Genomic DNA, 19,827 nt, shown 5'->3' with positions numbered 1-19,827 from the left:
TCTTAGAGATGAAGAAATTAAGACCGAGAGAGACTAAAGCAGCTTACTGGAGGTCATTATACAGCCAGGAAGTAGCAGAGTCAAGAAAGGAACCAAGAACATCTGAAATCAGAGTTCAGACTCCTGACAGGTCGGTCAGGTGCCACTCTGCTAGGGCACTACTTTATTGTTTTTATAAAGTCAAAGGTCAAATTAACTCTGGGGAGTTTCTCATGAGTGAGAAATTATTTTCTGAATTACAGCAATATGGGTTAGTATTCACCCGCCCTGAACGGTTTTCACCCTAGTTTTGCACAGGCTTTCATCACCGCTTAGAACAGCAGATGGCTCTGTTGCGTTTTCTTTCGCTTACCTCTGTCTGTAAACAACTAAACCGCGTTTTGAGGAGGTAAAAGGAAAAGGCAGGGATTAAGAGCTAGAAGACCTTGATTACCCCAATGCTGCCCCCACCCCAAGGTCCCTTAAAACAGGAAACCACATAAAACAGAAACGACCTCAGAAGGCTTGTGAATCCACCATCTGAATAGACGCCCCAGGACTGAGGAGTCCGCGGTGCAGGCGCTGCGCCAGGGGTCAGAATGCACCAGGAAAAGCAAGAGTATTTCTCGGTTATCAAAAAGCTGAAAGGTTTTATACTCCAAGGCGTGTTATTAATGTCAGTGCAAGCTGTGAGGATTAGTTTCCTTTCCACCTTGAAAAAAAGGGGAAGAAGAAGAGGGAAAAAAAGGTGGAAAGCCGTTTTTAAGGAGGAGACACTCGCAGCGTGCGCTCTTCACACTTAAACTCGCTGCAACTGTGAGCCGCGTCTGGCGCAGGGTCCCTGTCCGCGGTGCTGAACCGCAGCCTCTTCGGGATGGTGCAGGACAAGGAAGGGGTCTGAGGACGCCAAAAACCCGACCTCCCAATTATCCAACCCAAAGAATTGGGGGAAATACAATACAACAAAATACCTGGAAGGAAATAATTAACACAGCTATAATATTAAGAAGACTTAATCTTACTTTATTCAAATTAATGCAGTAAACACATATATCATAAGGATTAACAAGATAACCTTTCAAAGCAAACTAGGTTATGTTGATTGGAGGAGTTGTACTCGATTTGAGGTCATTATATTTAACGTTTTACTTCTTTCAAAAACTCACTACTAGCATAAGTAAACATGTTCGCCTTCATTGTAAAGTCATTTGAAAATTCCAATCCATACCTGGCCAAAGGGCCCCTCTTCAGTAATGGATGACGGGAGTAGGTACTCTTTCATGTTTAATGGGACTTATTTCAGTGAGTTATTGAGGAGACACACTTAAATAGTGTTTTATTAGATGGTTCCATCTGTGCAGATGCCTGCACTTTTTTAGCAGGAGCATGGCTACACAACATAAAAACACACTCAGTCAAAATGTAAGAACAAAGACATGTCATTCAGAAAATAGAGAGGTAGAGATAGGGCAAAACAACACACCCATTTTTCCCACTCTTACGGTCTTATGGGTGATTTGGGATTCCAATTTTCTGGCAAAATTACTCCTGCATATCCCATTTCAAGATTGTGGTTTTGCATATATAACATAGTAAAGTGGGAAAAATAAGTTAGAGAACATGTTCTTTAATGTTAAATATGATATACATCATCCTAAAGCTAATGCTGTCTGCACTGGATGCAAACGTACACACTCCCTTTAGTTTAAATTTTCTCCACCAAAGGAGACTTGTTAGTAAATATGTAGTAAATCCAATGAGTAAGGACTGAGCAGTAACTGAGAGGTTGTGGCTAAGTTCTGCAAAGCAGATGGTATCTAGCCTTCCTGTAATCAGCCCTTGGCTGAACTTCTCCGCTTGCCTGGTTGCAAATCTCTGTAGCACTTTACTGCCTATTCCTGAGACAAGAAAAGAGTGTGTGTTGGTTCAGGACTGTTCCCAGGACTGCTTGAGGAACCTCTTCCAGCTCTAAACAGTCACTGGAAAAGTGATTGTTACAAGTCTCTTAATTACCAAATGAATTTTCTGCATCCTTCACACTGGATTTTGAGAAGCCTAGTTTTAGCATTTCTTTTCTCTATCTTCCTACAATGATAAGCAAAACAGCTTAGAGGGAAAGAGGAAATGTAGGAAGCCACACAAGGAAGAGCTGCACTTGGTTCTGTCACTCAGAGTGTATCCTAGAAACCACTTCTGTCTTCAGCCGTGCATGAAGTGTTTCTCTCTCAACTCCCTCTCCTAGGGTGCCCTCCGCTTGCGCCCTTCCTCTCAGACTTTCCTGTTTCAGTTATCCAAGACGGAACACTGTTGGGACACACCCAGGAAATCAGAGAGAGGAGGCAGCAGCTGTTGTATTTGAATTTCAGATACAGTTCATATGGCTTTGCTCCCCGACAGAGCCTCTCTATCCGGGGATGCCAAAGCCAGCAGCTTAAATTGGGAGTGTCCCTCAGTCAGCTTCCTGTTGTCACTGGACTACTCCCCTGCTTTTAATATTTCTGCAGTGACTTCTCCAGTATTCAGTGGGGCTTTTCTTCTGTCCAACTGGTTTTGTAGCAGCTACAGCCACTGTCAACTTCTCCAAGTGCTAGAGAGCAGATTGGGAAGGGGATCTTTCCATATCACTTACCGCACGTCTCACCGTCCCCTCCTACCTCCTTTTCGCCCTGTGTTACCGTTTGGAAATGACAAACCTTCCCTTCCTGGCAGCAGAAGGCGGAGTCCAGCAAGTTTGGGTGGACTAGGTGAGGCGTGGAGGCGCCTCCGCCCTCGGGACGCACTCCCCTCCCGCCCAGCCTCCCTAGTCCACCTCCTCCTTCCCCTCTCGGGGTGGGGAGGCTTTGGGGCTGAGGGGATTAACGGGAGGGCGGAGACCACCTCGCCCTCCAACCGCAGCCGAGAGTTTCCGCGGACCGGGAGGCACGTTAAGATCCACAAGCCCCACTAAGCCTCGGAAGCCTGCGAGTTTCATCCAAGAAAAGCGCACCGATATTCCTCCAATCCCACCTGCTTTCACTCAGCTTCTTAGCACCCCACCCCCTGGAATCCATTTTAGCTTTCTTTTTATTATTACTATTTTGAAAATCATTATTACATTTACATTTTTTTTTTCTTAAAAGAGACAGAGGAGGGGACTGGAGGGGGTGTGGAGGGGTGGGGACGAAGCGCTTTGATTAGAGATCCCCGGGCAGAAGACCGCTCTCTCCAGATGCTGATTTCCAAAGCACTTGACAATCACCAGCAGAACCCGAGAGCCGGCGGCGGCGGCGGCACCGGCCGGGGGGCGGCTCGGGCCCGGCGCTGAGACCTGCCCGGCGCTCCCTGGACTGACCGACGCGCCGAGCCCCTGCAGGCACCTGCCCTCCATCCCGGCCCTGCAAGAAGGCGGCGGGCTCTACCTCCCGCCCGGCAGGCGGGCAGGGCGAGGACCCCTGAGCCGGCTCCGGCGGCGCCCGCAGCCCGGCCCCACTCCCGGCTCGGACGCGGCTGGGCGGCGGCGGGCACGACCTCCGATCCCCGGACTCGCCCCGCAGCGCCCTGGGCGCATCTGCGCGCCGGGCCCCTAGCTCTGCGGAGAGGGCGATGGGTCCTGGTCGGGACTGAGCGCCCTGACGCCTCTCGCCGACCTCTCCGGCCTCCCCGCACCGCCTCCCCCGGGGTGAACCGCGCTCTGCGCCGCCCCTTCCCTCTCCTCTCGCCGGCTCCTCTTCCCTCCATCCCCTTCCTTCCCCGGACCCATTCCAGGGGCCACCATGGCCGCGGCCATCGCCAGCGGCTTGATCCGCCAGAAGCGGCAGGCGCGGGAGCAGCACTGGGACCGGCCGTCCGCCAGCAGGAGGCGGAGCAGCCCTAGCAAGAACCGTGGGCTCTGCAACGGCAACCTGGTGGATATCTTCTCCAAAGTGCGCATCTTCGGCCTCAAGAAGCGCAGGTTGCGGCGCCAAGGTCTGTGGGGGTCACCGTCGGGAGGCGCGCCCCCGATCTGTCCCATCTCCCGCCTGCACGGGGCCTCTTCGGGCTCTCCCGGTTCTCAGCGTCCCCAGCCCGGGCTCCCTCGCGTGCGCCCCGAGCGCCTTCCGCCCGCGGAGCTGGAGGCGGCTCTCGGGCAACCTGTAGCCCCTGCAAACTCAGCCCCGCGGGCAGCCGGCAAGTTGGCCCGCTCCTCCCCGTTCGCGCCCTGCTCGGAGCCTCCCGCGGGCTGCGTTCCGGAGGAAATGCCCTTCTCCTCCGAGGGTCCCGGCTTCCCCTGGGGATAGAGTCTGACTCCAGAATGCCGGGCAAGGATCTCTGCAACACCCGGGGCCCGCTGGCTGCTTCCAGTCTGCTTGGGGGAGTCGGGAATTCCTGGGTGTCTGGCCTCCCAGGCCTCCTGGAAACCTCCCTGCTCCCAGCCCTTGGAGAAACGTGGTGCTCCCCGCCGTGCCCTTAGCAGGGCAGGTGCAGGAGAAGGGAGGGGGTCGGGGGTGTGTGGACTAAGGGCTAGTTCAGCTGAGATTTCCCGGAACGCCGCTCCCCGGGCAGCATTGAGCACTCTGAAGCCTTTAGGTCACAGCCGGGGGTGCGGAGAGGGATGCGAGCAGGAAGGAGTCGTCCGAATTGGGTGCTTGGTGAAGTGTGCGTCTCCAGTCTGTGTCAGTTTTAATGCAGCGACTCGCCAATTGCAGGAGGCACAGCAAGCCTTTACTACTTACAGATGATAGAATGGTTCCTTACTGTACATATTTTTTGAGAAACAGCTAGTGCCTAGCGTGACCTTCTTTTGCTGCTTTTAAAATGTCAGGGTCTGAGAAGGCAACTCTCTCAGGACCCAAGGCCAGCGGCTTTTGTTCATCTCTGCTTGTCTCCGCAGCCAGTTGCTAAAGGCAGTTGTTTTGAGAACATGTGGGGTGTTCTGTGGGAGACAAGGCTTGCTTTTCATAACTAAGTGGGCTTGGCAGGAAACACGGAAGAATATATTTACGTTAATAGGAGTATATGTTTGCCCAGCACATTATATTCTCAGTGCCCAGCTGTATTTGTTTTAAATGCCTTGTTGTTCCAAAGATAGAGAGAAAAGCATATGCTATACTTGTGTATATATGTGAGTGTGTGTGTGTTCCACCTATTTACAGATCTCTGACCAAAAGTTTTAATACTCCTCTTTCAAAAAGCTGCAGCTAAATATTTTAAAAGGACAATAGCTTATTGTCACAATTAGAAACTGGAAATTACTTGCTCTTAGAATCAAGCTTAAAAAGGCAAACATCAGAGATAAATTAGAGTGGCTGTTTTTAGGGAGATGATATTATATAAATATAATACTTCCTGGTGAAATAGTTGGGGAAAATGTTTTCAAACTAGTGTAGTGTAGAAGCTATTAAGAACAATGGATTTTAATTTTCCACTTTAACCTAGAGCCCTAACCAGCAAATCTTTTATTATAAGACCAAGTCGATTGTTGTAAACATTCTTGATCCCCATGGGATCACATTATTATGACTTAAAGTGTTTGCTTCTCACCATTAGTTCTTCAGATTACCTTTTAGAACACAGTTTTCACCAGGCAGAGCTCCAAAGTTGCCTTCTACTTGAAGATAATAAGTGTGTTCTCTTCTAGATAAGATTATTTTAATGTAAACAATGATTAAAACTTACTGTGTGTATTCTTTATACATAACTAGATTATTCTATAATTATGGACAATGAATGTTTTTTGTCATGTTGGATGACGGAAGGGGGTTTGTTTTACACTTCTGAATTTTAAGATGGGGGTATACTTTTTTCCAGATATAGAAAGATATCTGAGTGCCCTGAAAGACTATTTCACCATTTTCAACCCTGACTGGCCTCTTGGTATTCATGAGTTTGCAATGAAATGCTTGCCTCAGTGCTCTGTGAAGAAGTATATGCTGGAGGTCACTTTTGCTGTCTTATTTTTAATGGCATAATGGAAGGGAAGATAGACCAGAAGGAAATTTTGTCAGAACCTTTTATTTATCCTTTTTATTTCTCATACTTAAAGAAATGTATTCTTTAGTGAAGAAAAAATATAGATACATCTTTTGAGTACCAGAAAGGGATTAATTTATCATTACTAATTTAAGCAAAATAAAGATGAAAAACTTTATATTGTAGAAATTATATATTGATAGATAATTAGGTGGTTTTAAATTAATACATGTAACTATATATAATTATTTCATTATTTAATGAAATACTCTTTAAGGAATACTTTTAAACGTATTTACTTTTTTCTCCCAGACTTACTCTTTGCTTCACTCTTTGCATAGGAATTCCCCCCAGAAAATTTAAAGAATCTGATTTGTCAATTTGAAGATACAACTTTTGGGTATGACAAGTCTGTATGTCTTCGTATTGGAACATCATTAATTATTAATTTGACAGATAGTTATTGAATCTGTAATATGTCAGGTTCAGCTTCAGGTATGTATAGAACAGTGCTTTTCATCATGCAACTTAGGAACATGGGTGATCAAGTCACTGCACATGGAAAAGAACAAATTAATAAGACATCAGGAAACTCAGAGTCCTGTAAAGCACAAAGACGGGGCCACACTGAAAGCTACAGGTTGAGGGCTGACATCTGAGAATGATGGAAGGATTTGAAGAACAATGTGTGTGTAAAGCCCAGAGGTGGGAAAATTTTAGCTTCTTGGGAGAAGCCAAGAGGTGTAGAAACTAAGCACACTGTGGTTTTGTATCATAGTCCATTTTGTCTGAAGTTTACATTTTACATGTAAAGGCAAATACATTTGACATATTGGCAAGCAGAATAAAGAATAGCGCCAATGTTTTGTGTTTTGGGGAAGGGTAAATAAGTTTTTTAAGTGCAGGGTTTTTTCTTTTGAACACTTCTTTAAGTAGAAGTATATTTCATGTAAAGAATATGACTTATATTTACTTATATTTTTTTGGTTGGACACCTACCCCCAACTCTGATCACCTCCTACCCCCATACAAGGGTGATTTTGTACCAGTGGAGTACCACTTGTTCCATTTTGTCCTTTTGTAAAGGACAGGAATCGATGGGATGGCTGTGAGTGGCTGTGTGAGTACCATGACCCTCTCCCCTTCCCAGATTCATCTCTCTGCCTTTCCCCTGGCTCCACAGACACCAAACACCACTCAGAGTTCCCTTAATCAGCCACATGCTTTCAGGTCTCTGTGCTTTTGCTTCGGCTTTACTCTATGCATAGAATCTTCTGTCTTCTATTTTCACGCCATCTCCTCTAAGAAGTCTTTCTTCATTGCAAAGAAGTGAAAATAATCCTCCTGTGGTATTTCATACCTCACTAGTGTTTATGCCTGATAATAATTAATTATGCCACATCCCAAGAGGTGACTAGTTGTAGTTGGGAGTAAAGTCTCTGTTTTCTTCACTTTCACAGCCTCAGACTTTGATAGTGTCTGCCATGCCTGGGTACTTGGCATTGCCCTTGAATTGAAGTGAAATAAGGAAGGTCAACAGGTCCAAATCTTAAAAACTGTCCATGAACCACAATGCTCTAAATAAACCAATTAGAAGTAGATATACTTTTCAAAAATATATATATACTTACTTACTTTCCCTGAATATATACATATAGTCTATCCCTTTTTTAAGGCATTAGAGGGAAATTACATATTTGTGAGTTGTTCTAAAAAAATGCAAGAATATAACCAACTTCAGTTTAAGGATTAATTAATTTATGAAAATAAATATTTAGACTGTTAATTTGCTAATGAAAGAATAAGGAACAAGGAAACCAACAATTTTCCAATAGTTTTATTATTTAAAACCTTAACAAAAGAATGAAAACTAAAATAGAAACTCCATGCAATGACATATAATGAACATTTTATCCCCCAGATGTTGCATTCTTCTTATTAATTTTTAAATCAAACAAGAATCTTTGTTGCTTGTAGTATAATAGCCTTTCAAAATCTTTGGTGCGGCTAATGCAATTGTTTTTTGAAATCTGCTTTTTTTGGCTACTGTCAGAGAAGCCATGGTGTCATGTGTTATATATGTTTAATCAATAGTTGGGTGGATTTCTTATGCATTTTACCTAAAATAAGTTTACAGGAGGTCATGATAAATGAGGAATGAAAAATGAGCTACTTAAAATTTGTTTTCAAGTTATTCTGTAGTATAAAAAGTAGAAGTGTATGTACAACTATATAAATACAACTCGTTTGCTTTAGTTCAATAGTAATACCCATCAGTTCATCCTAAGAAAAGTGGTCTTTCTCCCTTGTTACAAGATACTACATTGGGAAAGATGTGCCCACTCTCTCAGATAATTATCAACAAAAAAGAGTATTCAAAAGCCCACTGCTCTGTCTGCTATTGCTTCAGAGCTATCTGCATGTGAAGGTACAAAGACGCCATGATTATTTTGGCTGTTTAGGTCAAAATAAAACAAGAGATTGTTTAGCAATCTTTTGCAACTGTGCTTTTCTTTTTTTGGTTTTCTAAGGCCGTGCCCACAGCATCTTCCTGTCTTTTGATAATACCTGTTGCAGACTTTTGATCACCAGAGTTTCATTGTCCATTAGTTGTATTAGGTAAGACAAAATTATAGTTTTTCTAAATTAAAATGTCTAATTTTAAAAAATGGGATATTTTGTCAAATGCAGGGTTTCTAGGTGAGAGATCTTGTGGGACTATTACTGAATTGGTATATAAAACAGTGTTAGAGATTTTTTTAAAGTTGACTGCTTGCTTATATATTTTTTTCTGCATTTCAACATTGCATGTTTGCTGTACGCTTCTGAAAGTGGTTAATACCTCAGTGGTGCGATAAATTAAGATGTGGTGCGAAAAGTAAAATGTAAGACAGCATAGTCGTTAGATGAGATGCAAGTACAGTGAAGTAAGTCAGTTTCATGTGGGTTGAGTTAGATTCATAGATTGAGTTAAATACGTATATTGAGAAAATAGTACTATTAACTGTTGAGTAAATCCGTTGACATTTCCTAATGTAAGATTTCAGAAGCACCAACTCCTTCAAGCCCCCCACCAGGCTGCCATTATCAGATAGAGGTTTCAATTTACATAGAATTATTAATACAGTTCTTCCACATTTAGCCCCAAATTCTGTTTTACTGTTAATAACTTTATTCAATATAATGTTACTATGAGAAAATCTTCTTTTTCAAATAGACAGGAACCTCCCTCTCATCTATATAAAATGATATAGTCTAAATTTTATTAACCTAATTTAAAATTAACATGGAAAATTACAGGGAAAGGTAGGTGAAGTACTTCTCAATCTGATTGGCCCATTTAGTTCTGGAAATCTAGGTTTCTTCCCAGGTATACTTTATATTAATTTCTCCCCAAGTAGTGGGAAACTTTAACCAAAACCAACTATGATATTTCAACAATACAAATTGTATATCATGTTTTAGATATTGTCACTTTACCTCTCAAGGGCTAAAGAAACACTACAATGGTGAACTCAAACATACAAGATATGTTTTTAGTGGGAGTGGTGCAATTTAAAGGTCGGTAACATTATGTTGGCTTTGCTAGAACACATTCATTTAGTAACTTTATCTATAATGATTCCAATGTTCATTTTGACAAACTCAAATCACATGACTGTGTCACTGTTTACTGTTTAGTGGAGGTAGGCGGATAGCAGTGGGGAGTAGTAGGAGGAATCGAGACACCTTTCATAAAACCATTTTATGGTAGTTACTACTTTGTCCTTCAGGGAAGAGACTCTTTTCATAAAGCTGTATACTATGAATAATTTTTTTTGTGAAATATATATTTCACCCTGTGCTTTTATAGTTCTTTGCTATCAGGTTTAATAAGGATCCATATGGTATGACAATGGGGAACAGCCACTTAAAATTCAGTGACTCACCATGCCTGGCATGTAACTAAGAGTCCACAAGCTTTTGCTGAATGAATGAAAGATGCTGTATTTGTCAGGATTATATGTATCAGTGGCATACAGTGGCGGTTGAGATCACTGCACACGTAGCAATGGTTAAACTGACTGGATATTATTAATGTGTTTAACTATGTATAGGATGCAAACTCAGTGTCAGGCACCATACCACTAAGTACTATTTCATTCTCACCCCAAACCTATGTGGTAGGTACACTACATTATCCAACCATTGATACACTAATTTAGCCATCAATGGATGATACTCTAATATTATCCATCCATCCATTTTACAAATGAGGAATCTGAGACCAAACAAAGTTTGAGTAAATTGTCCAAGTGCATATAACTTTGAAGAATGGGTCTGGGATTAAAAATCCACATTGCCAGGCTGACTCCAGATGGCTGCTCTTAACCAATGCCAGTTCTCAGTTGCCCATACTTCATTTCATTATCTCAGTTAGTTGAGATACATCATCACCATTTCACAGCAAAAAAACTCTGAGGCTCAGAGAGTTTGTGTTTTGCCAAAAGACTTAGACCTAGTGAGTGACACAACCAAAATTTAGAAGACAGTTCTCTGTCCTTGAGTCCTCTATTGTCCCAGTACTTTGCTCTCTTTCTGTTCTTCATGACCATTGTAAACTCATCATCAATGGAAGACATGTTACTTCAAGGTATGTAGTGGGTGTTCAACATATATCTGTTGATTGGATGCATGTAATAGTATATTATAAACTTCTAAACATAGAGAAGAAGGTTTGCCTAGAAGTAGAGACTTCTATGTGGCCTCTACTTCCAAAAAAAAAAAAAAGTGCTATATTGTGCCAGGCCATTTTGACACAAGAAAGTAGCTTTGCTTTTCCAACAAAGGTTTGAAATGAGACACATGTTGATGTTACATCTTTAATGAATTGCAACGTTGACCTGAAATTCTGTGAGGGGTTAATTTACAGTGCTCTCGTTAGTGTGTAATGAATTTCATATTAAGTCTTTCAATAATTTTCCTAGGTCATGTATTTTAGACATTTGTCATTTCTAATAGGATGCCTTATTGGTGATCTTACTGTACATGATACAGTGAAACAAAGCACCGAAGTTATGGACTCACAAATTAGTCATGAAAATTACAGACTGTTGGAGATCTAGATACTGTGTGTTGTTTGGTGCTTTGAATTAACACCTTGGTTCAGAGTTCTTTTCTAGTGAATTCTTACATCTGGTTCTTAATACTGATGCCAGAAGAACATGAGGTAGTCAGGTCTAAGTTTTTTTGTAAGCTGCATTATGTATTTGATAGAAATTGCACCTAGATGAATATTTAACTCAGAGACAGCCTTACAAATCTAGTTATACTAACTGGCTCTTACTTTCCTGTTACTTACATGCCAAAACTAACTGGTTAATCCAACTGCCATCCAATTTTGTGCCTGCACCTACACAGCTGATTTGGGCTGAAGGAAAAATATGCATTCACTTGGATTGGTCCTACTTTAAATTAATAGTCAGTAACATCAAGAGGACTCTAGGTTCATTTTTAAAAAAAAATCTATTCCCACTAAACTAGATGATACTTCTTACCTTCTTTCTCTTCAAACATATTATATACCTCCTTCCCATACTTACTCTCAACTCTGATTCTTACTATTATTTCTCTAAGAAAATGCAAATAATCAAAAATAAATTGTCACATACTCCACAACTGCGTTTACAAGCCTGCCTACAGATCTACCCACTTACTCCTCTTCTTCCTCCTAAACCTGGGATGAATTCGTAGTGCTCCTATTTTAAGGTCAAGACTCCCTTCAATCCAGGAATAAGTCCTTTCTCTTCCCAGGGACATCATTCCAGTAATTTCCCTCTCCTGCATCATATGATTTCCATATCCTACTTAATTATTCTCATCAATATATAAAGATGCTATGATATGTTTTATCTTAAAAAATAGCCTCTTGATCATGCATTCCTCTCTAGCTGTTAAACCAATTGTCTCATATCAGCAAAACTTATTGAAAGAGAAATATTCAACCTCCCTCTTCCTGTTCATTTTTGAACCCGTTGTAGGTAGGTTTTTGCTCCCTTAACCCCTAACAGTAAGTAAACTGCTCTTGTCAATGTCACCAGACCTGAAAATGGTCAGACCCAAGGGTCTATTCTCCATCCTAGTCTTACTTGTACAGTATTTGGAATTCAACTTTTCACAAGAAATTTATATATATTTTTTACTACAATGTGGGTATACATTTATTCCTGCTGAAACCAACCTTGGTGAAGAGCCCATCGAAATATTTTTAACGTATCATTCACTCCACTAAAACCACTCATGTGATCATCTTTTCATAGTTATGATAGGTCCAGATTTCTAATTATATCAATGTGTTAACTATTGCCATCATGTGACGTGATGCCCTGCCAAACACTATCTCTACTCAGTTGGCACTCAGGTACCATTAGAAGCCAATGCTTGGTGTTTCCTTACTTGGAAAGAATATTCTTTTCATCGGGTATATTTATCTCGGGCCTGAGTGACTGGCCTCCATAAAATAGAAGAGTTTGAATGGTCTTTCTAAGAGGTAGTCCTTGAACTTTTTGTTTTTCTAATCAAATATAATAGATTTTTGACTAAGTAATCACTGGTTTCCTACCACTTTAATCACTAGCAAACCTCATAATAACTGACAAATTAAAATACTTGCTTAGTTTGTGTTAGGGTAAGTTCAAGCACTACATAGAAAGAGGTAGTCATAAATGTAAGACGGGCCATTTAATATAGTTTATTTTCTGTATGTGGAATGTTTGCACTGATATGTTGGGTGTCAAGGTGTGCTTATATGTCCTCTTATGTATCTACCTATTATGTATAGCTCTGTAATTATGAGCTCTGGTGACAAACTTGAGGTAACTTTTGCCATTAGCGTTTTTGATACTTTTAAATCTCCTGTCAAAAGACAAAGAACTTCTGAAGTGTAAGAAAGGGTGATGTGCTGACCGTTAGAGTTTAGGAATAAATATATAGCCCGAATTCTATCATCTCTCCTTGTTAGTTTCTCCAGGGTGAAATGTAACCCCTAGATTTGGTTGGTACTGCATGAATTCAGTATCTTTTCTCAGGATACTCTTGAATGTTTGATAGGCTATTGTTCGTTTTTTTCTGAATCTGACAGTTTTCTCCCTTTTGGAAAGGGTCTTTGAAATAGAATCTCATTGCTTAGTGACTTTTTATTCTACCACATGCCTTGTTTTATCTCCTTAAATTTCTGTAAACAATTCCTGCCTAGCCTTCACCATATTATGCCCTTTAAATGTTTGTTCATGGCTTTTTATCCTCCTTAGCATTTGGTCAACTTATAATTGTTTAACTCTATTAATCTTTCTGCATAAGTAAATGCCACCAGCACCTGAATCATTTCTGCAGCTTAGATTGTTCAATAATTACCTCATCCTTATTCCAGCAAATGAGATGACTGCTGTTTGCACAACGAGAATTCCATGCTGGGACCAGCCTTGGTGTGGAGCAGACGGAATGCGTCTGCTGTCTCCTTTCTGTCTGGGGCGGGGGGACCTACTGGAATGGACAAGTCTATTCAAAACAGAAGCATCTGTCTTAGCTTCGTGCCTGATACACTAAGAGAAAACATAGGGAGGAGTAATCAACTATCTTCCCTGAATCTGCTAGTGTTAGAGGCACCGTATGGACTTCTCTCAACTTCTCCCAGACATAGGAAATAGGGGGTATTATTTTCATTTCGTGGAGGAGAGGAAATGAAGTAATTTTCCCAGGGACTCCTACTTTGCAGAAATAGTCTTTGAAGGCAGGGCTGACTGATGAAGGGTATATAGTTTTAGAACTAATCCAATGAATTAACTAATAAGAGTATCCTGACAGGTCCTATATGGGAGAACACGGGTGTCCCAGCCGCCTCTGCAGCCAGCGATGCTGTGCTCTGGCTGTGCATCGCATTTCCATTTCTGTCCAATTCTTGGGACGCCAGGTCAACAAGCTGTACAGAGCGGCAGAGCCCAGACTCGTTCGTCCCACCTTCCCTTGCACCTCCCTGTTGGAGGAAGCCCTCACAGATGGTGTGGTAGCACTGAAGTTTTCTTGTAAGATTTGGAGTATTTTATAGTGGTTGAAGTTTAATATTCACTTCGCATTTGGGAAAATTATAAAAGTAATAAACGTTGCTGAAGTTTTGCAAACGTGGCATTCATAAGCAAAAGTTTTCTCTTCCCCTGCAATGTTTAATCATAAGAAATGTCCCTGGCATTCAAATGTTCCCATGACTGTTTTTGTTTTACTTTCTGGATGGTGGTCAAGGGAGGCTGAGACTCACAGTGTGGCAGTCAGCACTTCTCACAGTTTCCACATCATCAAATCAGCCTGAAAGTAGACGTTTCATGTCAGAGTGGGTTTTTCTTTTGCCCCATGGTTGTAGTACCAAGACATTATGTCCCTAAATTCATTAATTTGTGACAACATTCCTATTTGTCACCTTTTGAAAAGGAAATAGAGCACTTTTCAACACCACAGATTTTTAACACGAACCGAAATGTTATCACAGCTGGCTTGCTCCATAGTGCTGTTCGTTTTTTTACCCGCTACACATTGTCTTCTGAGGACCATTGATTTTCTTCTTCAAAAGTGAATGCAAGGAAATACCCAGAATCTCACCGGCACTTTCTGTCTCACACAATCCCTTCGCTATTGCTTACCACCGTCTGCAGACAGCCCTACACTCCACCCCTCCGTGGTACCGCTGCACAGAGCTGGAGCAAGGACCCAGAAGCGGGAGACTCCGGGCCTCTCCCTGCTTCTCCCCGGCTGAGCAAACTGTTAACAAGTGAAGACATGTATGCCATCAGCAGGCTGGACAAGATGATTTGTAAGACAGCTTTTAGCTTTAAATTCTTCTTTTGCTCACTTGTTTAAAAGCCCACATGGGCCAGACCTTAGAAAATAAAGACAGAACTATGTTCTTTTGCCACAGGCATTGTGTTTCCATTGCAAGATCGTCCACAATTCAGAACTGTCCTCCCAAAGGTCGGTTCTCAGTGTCCGTCCCCCTGTCCCCTGCCCAGGCCCCACGCTCTCACACTTTCCCAAACCCCGTACTTTCTGTTTTAGTTTACTTTCCATGCTTTCTGTTGGCTGTTCACTAAGTACAGCCTGAAAATAGTTGGCTAATTACCTCATATGATTTATAATCCAAATATTTACAGTCTTACCTGTTCAAGTCTGAGACAATCGCAGCTAAGTGTACCTCTCTCACACAGAGAATGATAAAGTGTGTTGTTTATGTGTGTAAATAAGATTAATGTGAAGCATGCTATGTGATGCAGATACATGAACCATAAAAAAAAAGCACTGTGTTCCATTCCAAATGTACAGATATTGTTTAAATTGATGTGTTCAGCCCCCATGCCCAGCCCTGTAGTTTACCCACTCCATCTTTAGGCAGAGAAAACTTGCCATTCCCCTACATTCACAGATGTCAATATTTCTGAAAAGAAAGAGAGAAACCCACTTGGGTCTCCACTAAAAAGTCAGTTTAATGCCTCCTAGTATCTCTAGAACTCAGTTGTTTTAGTTACTTTTCTTTGTTTTGCCTTAACAAACCGTATTATAGTTTTCCAGGGTCTGCACAGAGTCTGCATAGAAGTATTTTTTAATTTACACTTTTGATACATAAGACCCAGTCATGCTAGGACTAAGCTAAAACCCACTTGAAGGGAATACAGTTTCAGTATAATGAAAAGCCTAGAAAAAGAGGGTGACTAAAATGGATGACTACACACACACACTCACCACACCACTCCATTACCATCAGCCCCACAACAGTGGCTACCGCTTAAATGAATGTCATAGGAATTTCAATCTTCAGTTTTCAGTTCTGTTAAATAATGTTGAACATGTTCCTCAAAAGCAGCATACCCTAAAGAATAACTGGCGTGCATTTAAAGAAAGCAATAAAGAAAAGAACTTCAAACAGAAAACTGGAAAAGTTCATCTAGATGGCAGCAGTGGATGGACTAGAAAAACAAGACCACTGTGTAGTAACTAACCGGTTGGAATGGCAGCAAGCTTTCTTTGAGAAAGAGGGAGACGCATTGAATACATGAGGCTTTCAACTTTAAGAAGCTGAATTAATCAAACACATGGCTAAAGCTATTGGGTTGGTGTCAGAGTGCTGTAGTTGAAAGTCAGCTGCCCTAATGCACTTATGATTATCGATCAGCTGGTGAAGCCCCAGATTCTTAAAAACCATCACAGGATTTGGAACAGGAAAAAGCATCTTTTGGTAAAAATCGCAGCAAGTGGTAATTTTCTTAGTGAAGAAAATAACGAAGTCAAGACGATTCCTTTATGCTTCAAGGAGTCGGTTATTCTGTGGTTATTAGCATTTGTATCCAAGGTGATTCCACTTAAAGAGAGCTTCCCACGAGTGGTTCGATTGAACACATTGGTTTAGTGGCCCCTGTATCAGCGTTGGCTGCAAGCATCTCATTTCATGAGGAAAAAGGTGGATGGGCCATGCATGTACTGCTTATCTTCATACGAGGTTTCAAATTGCAGTTAAGAAACTACCTAAGACAAAAAAGGAATTTTTGATACTTGTCTGTGGGGCTTATTCTTAAGATATATGTATGAGTCCTTTTCATTCAAGTGCCTTTGAACTACATTAAAAAAATAAACCTTAAATTGAAACACCATCAGGAAGGTGGACAGAAAAATTTATGCATAATGTATATATAGGGAGACAGAGAGAGAGAGAGAGAGGAACCTCTAAAATGTAGAAGGAACAGTCAGCAAGCAGAATTCTGCAGGTTGGGACCTATACGCTCTTGGAAGTGTTCCCCTGGCAAAGGGGCTGCATGTATCTGATCCTCTTTAAGCATCTGGTGCCTGGAATAACCTACACAGTGACTATATTTATAAACTTGACATATTCCTATTTGTTGCAAATAAATATAAGGCAAAAAATATCTCAGCTCATCAAATTTTACCATTATCTGCATTGAGCCCCACAAATATCCTTTAAAGTAGGCAACATGACTATTTTTTAAGTGCAGGGAAGGAAATTTCTGGGTGTTAGTAATTTTTCCTCGGTCATATAGTCTATACCGTAGGAGCAGTGGGGTTACAGCCCTGTGCTTTGGGATTTTTCTAGTGTGAGGGCTGCTCCCTTATGATGTAACTACCTTCTCCCTGAAGTTTTCTTGATAATAAAGAAGAAAAATGTACAATCTTCTTTCCAATCAAGGGACAAGTTGCAAGTTTCGGGGAACATTCTTCCCGATCAGACTTGGAACTCATCCCTTGGGAAGTGGGAAGGGGATACTACAAATAACGGCTTTAGTTCATCTCCTCCCTCCTCTTCCTTCGCTTCCACGCTTCTAAATAATTACGGGCAATTCCGCTCCATTTTTTTTTTTTCAGAAAGACTTTCTTCATTTTTATTGCTTCATAAAATTTGCAAGACTATAAAATCTAGGAGGCAGACTAAGAGAATAAATGTTCTTGCCCAACTTTTAGAAACAATATAACTCTTTTTATCCATTTCTAGCTTTCGTTTTTTATAAAGGCTTTTGTGTTTGAAATCCTCTCAGTGTTTCTCATGCAAGACTCTAGTTGAAGATGTAAAAATTACTAAACTGAACAGTTCAGAAGGTTTAATAAATGACCTAGAGTTTGAAGATGATATATATGATGTATAATTATATCTCTTAAATTTTAGAGCACATTTTATATTCCAAATGCTATCTCAATTTTAAAATAAACATTTTTCTGAAATACAACTTGCACAGTAAAAAATGCACAAATCAGTTACAAGTTAGTGAATTTTCACAAGATGAATGCATTTATATAAAGACCAACTGATTATACTTGTATAAAGTGCCCTGGACAACTTGCACAGTAAAAAGTGCACAAATCAGTTACAAGTTAGTGAATTTTCACAAGATGAATGCATTTATATAAAGACCACCTGATTATACTTGTATAAAGTTCCCTGGGAATCCCACTTATATGCCAAACCCAAAACGCAGGCACTGTCTTGACTTTTAACACTATATATTTGTTTGCCTGTTTCAAAACTTTATATAAATGATATCATACATCATCTACTTATTGTGTCTGTATTTTACTTAACACGCTTGGGCTTCATTAATATTATCTGTGGGAGTTGTTCATAAGATCTGTAGCAATATTCCCTTTTATCCTGATATTGATAATTTTTACCTTTTCTTCTTTTATCATGAGCAGTTTTGTTAACATGTATTACATTTTACTAGTCTTTTTGAATGAAGCCACTTTTGGCTTAATTGGTTTTTTTCTATTGTATATTTTTGTGTTTTATTCATTTCTGTCTTCACTATTATTACCTTTTATTTTCTTTAGATTAAATTTTCTGCTTTTAAAAAACCATCTTTAGAGTATAAAGTGTAAGTTCACTAATTTTAAGCCTATAAGGAATTTATGCATACTTTAAGACTATAAATTTATCTGTAAGCATGTACTATTAAGCATTTATGTTTTTTAAAAATTATTATTTAAGTATCATTGATATACAATCTTATACTGGTTTCAAATACACCACACAGTGGTTCAACAGTTACCTGTATTATCAAGTCCTCACTCCCTCCAGTGAAGTCACTTTCCATTAGTGTAGTAAGATGTATAAACATTTACTTTTAACTGGGTCATATAAGATATGCTGTGCTATATTTTAATTTTCATTTAGTAAAATATTTTCTAATATCCACTGTGATTTATTCTTTTACTACAAATTATTTAGAAGTGATTGCTTAATTTTCAAATATTTAGGGATTGTCGAGTATTTTTTTTTATAAAAACTAATTGCTGAATTTCTAGATTAAATTTACCACAATCAGAGAACAAATGAAATATGAGGATTGAAACCAATTGTTTTCAGTTATCCAGTGAAACATTTTATGTACTTCAATTATTTCAAATTTGTGAATTATGTAGCTAGAATTTTCACTTTTAAAAATTTATTTTCATGTCTCCACTTTTGTTCATTACTGAGACAGCTATGTTAAAACTTTTCCATTATGATTGTGAATTTTTCTATGTCTCTTTAGATCTGTCAGTTTTTGCCTTCTTTAAAGATTAATATAAAATTACTATATGTTACTGTAGATATATGTTTTATCATAATATCTTGCTTTTTGCTTTAATGTTTATTTTGCTATTAGTGATTAGTGTAACTACACCATCTTTGGTTTAGTATTTGCTTTCTACATCTTTGTCCTTAAGTTGGACATCTTGTAAGCATGGATTTATTTTTGTTTGCTTTAGCTATTTAGTACACTCTGACACTCTCTATTTGAATTGGAATGTTCAGTCTATTCATATTTAATGAAACTACTGACATGACTGAGTTTAATGATACCATTTTACCCTTTGTTTTCTATTTATCCATCCTACTCTATGTTCCTGTTTCCTTTTTTTCATTGTATTCCCTTAATGTGTCAAGAATTTCTCTTACTATTCCATTTTCCATCATTATTAGTCTGAAGTATATAAATCCACTGTAATATATTTTAGTAATTATTGGACATCACACACTTAATATTGACCTAATAGAGCCTACTATAAATTTGAGAACTTGCCCCGTTAAATACAATAGGAGGACCTCAGTATACTTCACCACTTAGTCTCTCTAGTTGTTTGTTCTTTTTGCCACGCTTTTATTTCTATGTACATATAAAATTTATAATAAATTATCTTTATTGTTTAATGCACTCTATATTTATTTAGATACTTGCCTTTTCCATTGCTCTTTACTCCTTTTTACACTTCTGTGTTTCTACCCAGAATTTTTTTCCTTCTGCCTCAACATTTATTTTATTATTATTCATTTAGTGCACCCTACTTGCTATGAATTCTGTTGGTTTTGTTTGCGTGAAAATTTCTTGATTTCTTGGGTGTAGAATTCTAGAT

The 19,827-nt window shown here is 39.8% G+C and overlaps 1 protein-coding gene across 3 annotated transcripts in view; it reads left to right on the top strand.

Moving 5' to 3' along the window:
- FGF14 (fibroblast growth factor 14) overlaps positions 1-19,827 on the top strand; it is a 593,995-nt gene that overhangs the window by 407,459 nt on the left and 166,709 nt on the right. Inside the window, exon 1 of one of the 3 annotated variants that reach the window (XM_036893714.2) lies at positions 3,727-3,924. The exons of the other annotated variants lie outside the window; for them this stretch is intronic. Coding sequence (XP_036749609.1) covers positions 3,732-3,924 — 193 coding nt within the window. The 5' untranslated portion in view covers positions 3,727-3,731. Of the gene's footprint in view, positions 1-3,726; positions 3,925-19,827 lie in introns of those variants that run through there. 3 annotated transcript variants of the gene reach the window in all.

This window comes from Manis pentadactyla, chromosome 17 (genome assembly GCF_030020395.1).
Source record: "Manis pentadactyla isolate mManPen7 chromosome 17, mManPen7.hap1, whole genome shotgun sequence".
In the NCBI taxonomy this organism is placed as follows: domain Eukaryota; kingdom Metazoa; phylum Chordata; class Mammalia; order Pholidota; family Manidae; genus Manis; species Manis pentadactyla.
Note: the sequence above shows the minus strand (reverse complement) of the source record. Positions and strands in the feature narration are given on the sequence as shown.